The 10270-nt window shown below is 42.3% G+C and overlaps 1 protein-coding gene across 1 annotated transcript; it reads right to left on the reverse strand.

The window, feature by feature from the left end:
- Positions 1 to 7237: 7237 nt before the first annotated feature.
- On the reverse strand, positions 7238 to 10052 carry LOC147904887 (UDP-glycosyltransferase 85A2-like). The gene is made up of 3 exons (XM_087392588.1): positions 9593 to 10052; positions 8489 to 9417; positions 7238 to 7390 (listed from the first exon to the last, which is right to left on the reverse strand). The coding sequence occupies exons 1-3, from the start codon at positions 10050 to 10052 to the stop codon at positions 7238 to 7240; spliced, it is 1542 nt and encodes a 513-aa protein (XP_087248714.1).
- Between the last annotated feature and the right edge of the window lie 218 nt (positions 10053 to 10270).

The following is a 10270-nucleotide window of genomic DNA, read 5'->3' on the forward strand; positions in this document are numbered from 1 at the left end:
TTTGCTATCTTGTAGAGTTGTTGAGATTGGTTGCTTGCACATGAAAAGGACATCAAGGAGCACTCCATAGCTTGATTGATGGCTCTCTATGGTCTATGAATGATAAAACAATAAATATTTGTAATTTTAAATATGTGGATATTTGTATATATGTATTGTGCAAGAGAGAGAGTGTGTGAGAGAGAGAGAGAGAGAGAGATAGCAATTAGAGTGAGTGAGTGAGAGATAGAGAGAGAGAGAGAGTGAGAGAGAGAGAGAGAAGTTGAGAGTGCAATAAACGACACAAATAATGCACCTGGCCATGAGACAGAGTTAGATGTATGAAGAGAGAGAGAGAGAGAGAGAGAGAGAGAGAGAGAGAGAGAAAGAAAGAGAGAGAGAGAGAGAGAGAGAGAGAGAGAGTGAGAGAGAGAGAGACTATGAGAGAGAGAGAGAGAGAGTAGTCAAGGACACAAATAATGCACCTGGCCATGAGAAGTATGAATAGAGAGAGAGATATACTATGAGAGAGAGAGAGAGAGAGAGAGAGAGAGAGAGAGAGAGTCAGGGACACAAAGGGAGGGAAAGAGACAAAGGGAGGGGGAGGGAAAGATGGAGATGGAGACGGGCATAGAAAGAGGGAGATGGAGAGTGGCATAGAGAGAGAGAGAGAGAGAGGTAGAGAATGGGAAGAGAGAGAGAGTTAAGATTGCATTTATTCATTTGCACCTCTTTGAGAAAGAGAAAAATAAGAAAGTTAATTAAAAGGTATTCAAGAGACTATGAGATTGAAAAAAAACCTAGATACAACTGATCCAAAGGGTGGAGCCACTAACAAAATACAAAAAGTGTATATGTAAAATCAATGTCCATGACATAGATAGCTAAGGGAAACAAGGCAACAAGATGATCATTGGGTGTCACAAAGAGAGATAGAGAGAGAGAGAGAGAGAGAGAGAGAGAGAGAGAGAGAGATCAATTCATGAGAGACACAAAGGGAGGGAAAGAAAGAAAGATATATTAACATCCTGGGTAGACCTTGCGGGTCTATGAGAGAGAGCGAGAAGGAGGGAGATAGCTAAGGGCAACGAGGGAGAGAGAGAGAGAGAGAGACAAAGAGAGAGAGAGAGAGAGAGAGAGAGAGAGAGAGAGGGAGGGAGAGGGAGGGAGAGAGGGGGAGAGAGGAGAGGGAGATAGCTAAGGCCAATGTGAGAGACAGAGAGAGAGAGAGAGAGAGAGAGAGAGAGAGAGAGAGAGAGAGAGAGAGAGAGAGAGAGAGAGAGAGAGAGAGACTTTCCAAAGTAAAAACAATAAATATAAAAATATTGTAATTAAGAGCATTTTTAAGGGAAATGCCCATTTTACAAAGTACACTTCTAAGGTCATTTTCACATTTTCAGTTTCCCACTCTTGAGTAACCTTGCATTCCATAGCCTCCTCTTTTGTCTTCTCGAGCATCCTCCTACACTCATGGCTTCCCCTAGAGAGGCTTTTGACCAGTGGATTTCATCCACTGATTCCCATGCCTCTACAGATCAGGTTTATCCTTTCTTCTACAAGGCATTCCATCTTGAGTCTCACTTGAGAGCTCTCCTTCCTGCTGATAATCCCTCTCTTCAGTTTTTTGATATACTTATCCATGGGCAATCTATCGCGATTGCTAACTCCCCTTACCAATGGGTTTCATTGGATATTTTGAGCCCTTTTGACCAGAGTGCTAACTTCAAGAAGACACTAGGTAGGGCCATGGATAATGTCCCTATCTCTCTCTATGAGTACGCTATTCCCATCGGGGATGATTCATCTCCCCCAATTCATTTGATCCAAAGAGATGCATCCCTTACCATTCTTCTTGTGACTAGCAAGTTTGATGAGGATGTTGGCGAGCACTGCAAGGGCCCTGCATCCACAAATGGCGGAGCAGGTCCATCAACAAGTGGTGGAGGAGATGACATAAACCTAGATCTAGAGCCTGAGGAGCATACTATTAACTTAGCTGAGGAGCAAGTTGAAAGTGAGGTCATCTTATCTTCATATCCAACTCGTGCATTTCCATCCTCTACCTATAATCCAGATGAGGCAGCAACCAAACCACACCTTGCTTTGGTTGATCCAATTAGGATTGAGGATGAGGAATACCTTACCCTCTTGGAAGTGATGGAAGAAACGGGTCTCCAAGAGGATGAGGTACTAAGTCGGCTCTCGAATGACACCTTTGATGATGTCATTGACTTTGATGCTCCATTCAATCCCGAAATCGATGAGATTGCATGCTTTGATAACGCGAGCCTCACCGATTTGGAGGCAACCCAACTAACACAGAAGGCAATCAAGGATGCCACACCAGAGTACGACATGTCCGATAAGCAGTTCATGAATTTGCAAAGGGAATTGTTTGGGGAGAGAGAGAGGAAGAAGTTGGCACCTCAAGCCAACATAAAGTTCAAGACCAACCACAAAAGGGAATCCAATTGGACACTGTAGCTGATACAGTCCATGATGAGGCAGAAAAGGTATGTAGCTTTGCCAGCTTCATCATGTGATTCAAAACCATTAGTATAATTCTAGGTTCCATTTTAGTAACAAAAATCATTGCTCAGTCTTCAACTAGTAGGGAATAAAAAATAGGATTTAGGGTTTAGAGTACAAAACCCAACCAAATTTTATGATTTTTAAGCTAGGACATCTTGCCACGACCACTTGCCCCTGCCACTCCAGTTGTGGAAATAATTAGGGTTTAGTGTTTAGGGTGAAAATAATATTTTAAAGAAATCATATTTGGGAGGTCGCTGAGACATTGATCAACAACCATGTGCATCATTTGTATGCAAAAAAAACCCCTGCAAGCCCTAAATCTGACATCGTGCAAAAACTGGGCTCTAGTCACACGATGTCGAATTTAGGGTTTGCAGGGGGGTTTTTTGCATACAAATGATGCACATGGTTGCTGATGTCTCAATGGCCTCCCAAATATGATTTAGGGAATAAAAAATAGGGTTTAGGGTTTAGGGTACAAAACCCAACCAAATTTTATGATTTTAAACCTAGGGCATCCTGCCCCTGCCACTCAATTTGTGGAAAAAATTAGGGTTATGGTTTTGAAACATAGGGAAAATAGCAGGTTTATGGTTTTTATTCAGGACACATGGAATACAATTAGTTTTAGGGAATAAAAAATAGGGTTTAGGGTTTAGAGTACAAAACCCAACCAAAATTTATGATTTTAAACCCAAGACATCCTGCCAATGCCACTTGCCCCTACCACTCCATTTGTGGAAACAATTAGGTTTATGGTTTTGTAATATAGAAAAATAATATTTTAAAAAAATCATATTTGGGAGGCCACTGAGACATCAGCAACCATGTGCATCATTTCTATGCAAAAAAAACCCCTGCAAGCCCTAAATCCGACATCGTGCGACCAGCTCACTGGGAGCTGGTCGCACAATGTCAGATCAGTGAGCTGGTCGCACGATGTCGAATTTAGGGCTTGCAGGGGTTTTTTTCGCATAGAAATGATGCACATAGTTGCTGATGTCTCTCCCAAATATGATTTTTTTAACATGTTCTTTTTCATCTGTAAAAAACACTTATTCTTATTAATTCTTGAAAAATGTTGTTTTATTAATTTATATAATCTTCAGGTTTTGATGTGATATGTTGGTTGAGGATATCTTATGGGTTGATGAATATACCAGGCTCAAGGGTGGAACTAGAGGGTCTTCTAGTGGGGGGATGGCTTCGATCGACCACTACATCAACAAAGTGGCTTAACACATTTTCGTGCTCCATTGACAATTATGGCCGGATGGAAAGTTGAATATCATGAAGTTCAAGGTCCTTAGTCAGATGGTAAAGATGAGGCCTATCCATCCTACTGCAGATCATGTTGTTTTGGTTAGGCAAAGTGTAGCTTTATTTTTGTTCTTGAACACATGATCCGGTCCTCTCCATAGTGAGTCCATAGTATCATAGCTATTGCAGGGCTAGCTGGCGTTATAGCTCCCCAAGCTATAAAGAATGAAATTGTGCAACCCTCTCTGCTTCAACAAGCAAAAAATGGATTTGAACCAAGCAAGAAGAAGCGTAGACTAGAGTAGCGTGTGCGTTCAAGTGAGTGCTCTTTGCAATACTACTCTATGTCAATAAAGAATACCATTTTCAAATTATTTTCTCTTCCCGCTACAGAACATTGTTTCCTTTCCCATGTTAAGTAAAATTGAGTATTATTTTCTTTTGCATGTTCTATTGAGATTTGATGTTTATTATTTCATTTTGTTGCTATATACATCATCAGAAAGTCTTTCGTAAGTAAATTGAGATTGCATGTAAGTAAATTAATAGATTTCAAATACAATGAAAATAAATTTGAGGTTGCACATACAAAGACCATTCAAAAAAAGACATTTTATTTTATTGAAAAGAGGCTAATACAAGACAGATGCCCATAGGTAGAGTACATAAACTATAACTATCGCCCAAGGTGAAGCATATACAACATCCCTAAGTGCCCTTGGGATTCCTAAGACGGACAATAAACTGCATGTCTTTGGTGGTCACCGTGACCCTTTTCCTATGGATGGCAGCCAGCTAGGTGTCATCCATGAGGTCTAGGTAGGCCTCACCTGCATGTTGCATGGAAAGCAAGGTGTCTCTAGAAATATGCCAGGGAGCCTCCACAACTCCGTGCCTATAAAACTAGGATGTTGAGCTATTGTTTAGATCTTGCATGACCTCATGTACCACCCAAGCCATCAGGATGAGTAGATCGATTGTACTTTTGAAACTTTATGATCTCCCAAAGTGCCACCGTCCCTGGCTTGAATCTATATCACCTCACTGGAGGAGGGCCTCTTTGCCCTTGATGTGGAGGGCCTCTTCCTGGATGTTGAGGGCCTCTTTGCTCCAGACTTGAAGCTTGATGTCCTTGCCCCCATTGGCATGGACCTTGATTGTCTGTTCTTACCTTAGTCCTCTGCTCTGTCCTTCGATGTTCCTCTCCCTCACGCACCTCCTATGCGTTCTCTAAGTCACCAGCCTTTGCATAACGATCCTCTTGTGCCTTCCTCTGTTCCTCTTGTGCCTTCCTTTGTCCCTCTATCTATGGGCTTGCTCCTTGCTCCCTATTTGGCTTCTGGATTGGCATTTTCTCCCTTCGACAGGGATCATCGAGGGAAGAGGGGGCGAGGTTATCAATCTTTGTCTTTGAGTCTAGAGGTGGGTCTGGTTGTGCCAGTCTCCGTAGTGCCTTGATCTTGGGCGTGGCCATGGGGGATGGAGAGAATGTGTGAGAGAAAGGGTGAGGGTGTGAGACATGGGGTGGAAATGTCAAGGGCAAGTGGGAGGTGGTGTGGGAGGAGAACTCTATAAACAATAAAATGAAAATGAGGGCCCATTCTTTTATATAGGACCCAAAACCCTAATTTTTAAAAATACTTGTTTTAATAAAAACTCTTTAAAAAAAGTAAAATTGGTGCAACCTTGAGCTAAATACTTATAGTTAACATCCAATATTTCAAAATTTCTCATTTGTACTGCAACTCATGGCCATTATATGTTGACTTTACAGCAAATCACATAACTAAAATTACAATGAAATTTTGAAACTTATGCATGGGCATCCACATTGGAAGAGTCTACACCATCATTTTCATCTTTCTCCACCCATATGCGCCCTTGTTTATGATGGGTTGCATGCCACCTTGCATTTGACGAGTTGTATATTCTTCTTTAACATTCTGCATTAACATCTTGCACTGCATGGGACACTAAGGAATCTTTGAATGCTAGTGTTGCATCTACTCTTATTTCGATACGCATGTATCACCATTGAACCAATTGAACCATTGGGCTTGACTTAGTTCTACCATGTCGCTCTATTATATGCACAACGTGCTTGCCAATGCAATCTTTCCATGCCCTGAGTGGACCACACTCCAATGCTTCCATAATTCCATGCCATGTATGGTGCATGAGCTTATAAAATGTGCTGCCAAATAGAAAAACAAATTAGTAAATATAGGACCATTCAATATGCACATCTCAATGTCCAAGTTAGAGATTACCATGTACTGTGTGAAATGATTATTTCCCCAAGATATCTCCATATTCCGGCTAAAGTCATTCACAGCATTGATGAAACAATGTGCATCATCATCTTTGAATATTTTCTTTTGTAGAGTATAGGTACCAAGCTATCAAGAGCTAACCACACTCGGGCCTTTTCCAATCTTTTTTGTCCCTTCCCTCGTCGTTCACAACAGGCATTGATCAAACTCATTAGCACGTTTGAGCTTGTCAATCTTCTTCTTTGCATAAAGAAATTTTAAATCCCTGACACCACCAAAGCTTGGCTTACAAGGAACATTGCATGTCTTTCCAGATCTTTTCTCATCTTTTGTAATCTTTACTTGCCCAGAGTGTAGTCCCATATCTAAAAGAACCCTTTCAATTCTTGCAATCATCCTCTCTCTCTTGTTGGGGCTTCAATTTATATGCATCAATGATGTACACATGCACCAACTTTTTAATTATTCCCACAATAGCATGAAGCGCACAAATGTGTACTCGCTCAAGAGGAATTTCAAGAATTGGGTTCCATGATGGAACTTTCCCTGGAGCATCCCTATCCCCGGTGCCTTATTTTGATCTATCTCTGCAAGTTCAGAGGCCCATTGGTTGATTCTTTTTACCACCCTTTGCAGGTACTCTCGTTTGCATGCACAGTGGACAAGGATGGCTTGTATTTGCTTCATGTGCCATATTAAATATACATTTAATAGTCTTGAGGTCAGCAGCGTGAGAGAGAGAGGGATTTCTAGGGTGTGAACTTAAGTTTGACCATTGGTGTCATGAAAGGCCATGCAAGAATGGGAGGGGGGAAAGGGTGGATGAGAGGGGAAAGAAGTGCAAGGATGAGAGTGCGAGATAGGGTGCCAAAAGAGCAACATAATAAGAGAGAGAGGGTGGAAAGAGATGATCAAATTCTTCCCAAAATTGAGGGATTGTCCCAAAAATACTAAAACGGTCTTATTTTGGGTATGCATGTATTCTCTTTTGGAGTGTCGTTTGCTGTGATTGATTGTCATTTTGGAGTGCGCTCGATGTATTGATGATCATTTTGTCATCGTGTGATTGGATGTGTATTTATTAAATGTAACCTATCTTGCAATGAAAAATACTAGGCATAGATTTTTTTTGAATTTTCTTTTGTGTCATTAGGAAAAAAGGGAGGTCATTTTGGGACCCTGAGAGAAATTCAGGATTCCTTCATTTTTCGTTCCTCTAAAAGAATAAATAATGACATAACGTACAGTGCATAATTTGGTATTTTTGACATCACTGGCATGTTCGGAGCAAGCCAAAACCTCCAGAAAGGCTTTTGAAACGTCGAAAGCAGGCCCCCAAAGGCCTGAAAAAGGCCATAAAGGCCCAGAAAGCAACCTATACAAATGAAAGCGATTTGATAGGTTGGACCCGGCCTGTCAAATTGCTTTCATTTGTTTAAGTTGCTTTTCGAGCCTTTTTGGCCTTTTTCGGGCCTCCGGGGGCCCGTTTTCAACGTTTCAAAAGCCTTTCCAAGGCTTTTGGCCAGCTTCGGACGCGTCGGTGACATTAGAAATACCAAATTCTGCACTGTATGTCAGATTTAATAAAGTAGCTCAAGTGTTCTCATTGTATGCAAACTCGACCGCATTTCTTTTGTTTTCCTTTTTCTAAAATTTTCAATGTTACATTAGCCCTCCTTTGATTGGTGGAGGGCTATTTTCTTTCTTGGCTAAAAGGCCCCAAAATGAGCTCCCTTTTTTCCTAATGGGTTGATTGTGCAATGTTAAAAATTTTCATTCAAATTACTTTAACAAGCGAAGGGAAAACAAATGCAAAACTTAGAGCTTCACAATATTAAGATTTCACATTTGAAGTATAACTCTTGAATGTGATAAAACTTCCATTGTTCAAAGAAACCCCCCAAAAAAACATAAGTATGCTAGACTTGACTTTTCAATTGACTTGTGCGCACTTTCTCAATGAAACAAACAACATACTAAAGGGCAACCTATCTAATGGCTATGCCACAATAGTATACTAAGGTAGGCTCTCCCATAATAACTAAGCATTTGGCTAGCAAAACACCATTGGAGACACCTAATGTGGATAAATAACCTTGAAGCTCCTACTAAATGAAGCAGTAAATGTGATATACTCACCTAGTCAAATCAAAGGCTCTCCCACAAGAACTAAGCATGTGGGTAGCACAACACCATTAATGTGGATAAAATATCCTTAAGATCCCACTCAATGAAGCACCATTAATTTTTTTGGAGGAAAAGAATTTTATTAAAAGGAGACAAAATTGGATATAAAAAAATCTAGGGAGAGGAAGAGAGCTACCTCTGTAGCAAAGGAACGCAAAGACCAAACATCAACTAGAATGAAGCACCATCAATTGTTACTTCATAAAAGCTATCTGCATAAGAGAGAGCTAGAAGTTGCACTGGGGTTCTCTAACCTTTCTTATACTGTTGCATATGAAGTCGATATTGCAAGAAGAAGAGAGAGTGACTTTCCTCGCAGCTTCTCTAAACTCCAATGCTCTCCTCCTCAGCTCTTCCCTATCCCTCATCGCCATCCTCACCGCCCTTTTGACTTCTTCTGCCCTCGTCAGCCCACTGCTCCTCTCCCGTCCAATCCTCATTCCGAATTTCCATTCATCTTCTATGAGTTTGCACGTTAATGGTTGATCTCCCATTATCGGCCAGCATAGCATTGGCACTCCTGCACAGATGCTCTCCAGTGTAGAATTCCATCCGCAATGAGACAAAAACAACCCTGCTGCAGGATGCGCCAATACCCTCGCCTGTGGCGCCCAGGGTACAACCATGGAGTGGCTTTTAATTCGGTTGAGATAGGATTCCGAGAGAGGGTTGCCATCGATTCCTTTCGCTAGGCCTGGTCGCACAACCCATAAAAAAGGATACCCGCAGCTTTCCAGGCCGGACGCAAATTCCAAGGCTTGATCTTCTGTGATAGAGTGTGTCGTTCCAAACGCAACGTATACCACAGAGTTTTTCGCTTGAGCATCTAGCCACTGCAAGCATTTTTCTTCATCTTCAATTGCGCCTGTGTTGCTTTGACGATTCGACCAATCTTTTTCCGCTAGAAGCATGAGTGGTCCAACGGGAAGGATGTTGGAGATGCCCGATTTCCTCATAGCAGCAAATACAGCTGATTCCAGTTCGTAAAAAGAGTTTACAAGCACGTGTTTGGCTTCGGTAATACGAGTTGTTTGGTCAACGAAGTAGCGAAACAATATATCTGAGCAATTTTGGGTGATGGTAAGAAAGCTAGGCAGATCTCGTGGTTTCAAAGGTGGAAGTCCTGGAATGCAAGCCGAGTCGCCATCTCCAACAACAGCGGTGCCATTCATCTGACAGTCGGCTGCAAATATGGAATGTATCAGAATTATAGGAACTGTGCATTGCCGAATCAATAATGAGCGCTTACGCATCAAAGAGAGATTCATGAGCAAGCAAACCACGTTCACATGTCGCTACACGAAACTAGTAAGGAGAAGCTATCCGGTGTCGCCATGGCCGAACGCTTTTGAATTTACACTTCAGTGGAAGGTATCCTTTAGAAACGAGCTCCGGGGCGTTGAATAACGTCCAAAGTTCAGACAAATTGGAGGTCCATAAAGCCAGTCTGGGAAGTCCAAATTGATCGGCCACATCTTGCGTCCATCCAAGGTGAACATCGGAGATGATACAGGAGAGAGGTGGGACGGCATCAGCGGTGAGCAGCTGCTGCACGAGGTGCTGGAAGGGGACCTTGAGGTTCTGGAAGGAAGCAAAGAGAACTCTGAGCGAATCTAAGGAGGTGGGCGAGAAATCAAGGGGGAGGCCATCAGGCAAGGAAACGAGGCGAAAGTCGATGAGAGAACAAGAGTGATGATCGAGGACGACGGAGGAGCGGAAGCGGGGGGTGGTAACGAAGGTGATGGCGAAGCCATGGAGGGCGATGAGCTTACAGAGGTGGAGCAACGGGAAGATATGGCCGGGGGATGGAAAAGGCATTGCGAGACAGTGCCCATGCACTACAATATTATGGGGGTGCTCCATATTCCTGCAGACGGTTGTGGCCTCACACAAGGAAAGGCCCATAAAGGAAAGGAAAGCAACGGAATTAGAAGGATGCACGAGGACGGGCTTTCCACGTCCCTCATAAACGTAGTTGCTTAGCCACCCACCACCACCACCTTATACTTATTAGGCAGGTTCAGACTAGGCTGGCC

The sequence above is a fragment of the Dipteris shenzhenensis genome, chromosome 2 (assembly GCF_047967505.1).
Source record: "Dipteris shenzhenensis isolate YYH24624 ecotype China chromosome 2, Dip_SZ_1.0, whole genome shotgun sequence".
Taxonomy (NCBI): Eukaryota; Viridiplantae; Streptophyta; class Polypodiopsida; order Gleicheniales; family Dipteridaceae; genus Dipteris; species Dipteris shenzhenensis.

Excerpts from the sequence above, each read along its gene's own strand:
- LOC147904887 (XM_087392588.1), bottom strand. The coding sequence starts at position 10,052 with ATGCCTTTTCCATCCCCCGGCCATATCTTCCCGTTGCTCCACCTCTGT. Across the intron at positions 9,418-9,592 it reads AGGATACCTTCCACTGAAGT|CCGACTGTCAGATGAATGGC; the intron begins GTAAATTCAAAA and ends CCATATTTGCAG. Across the intron at positions 7,391-8,488 it reads TATGCAACAGTATAAGAAAG|GCCTTTGGGGGCCTGCTTTC; the intron begins GTTAGAGAACCC and ends GGCCTTTTTCAG.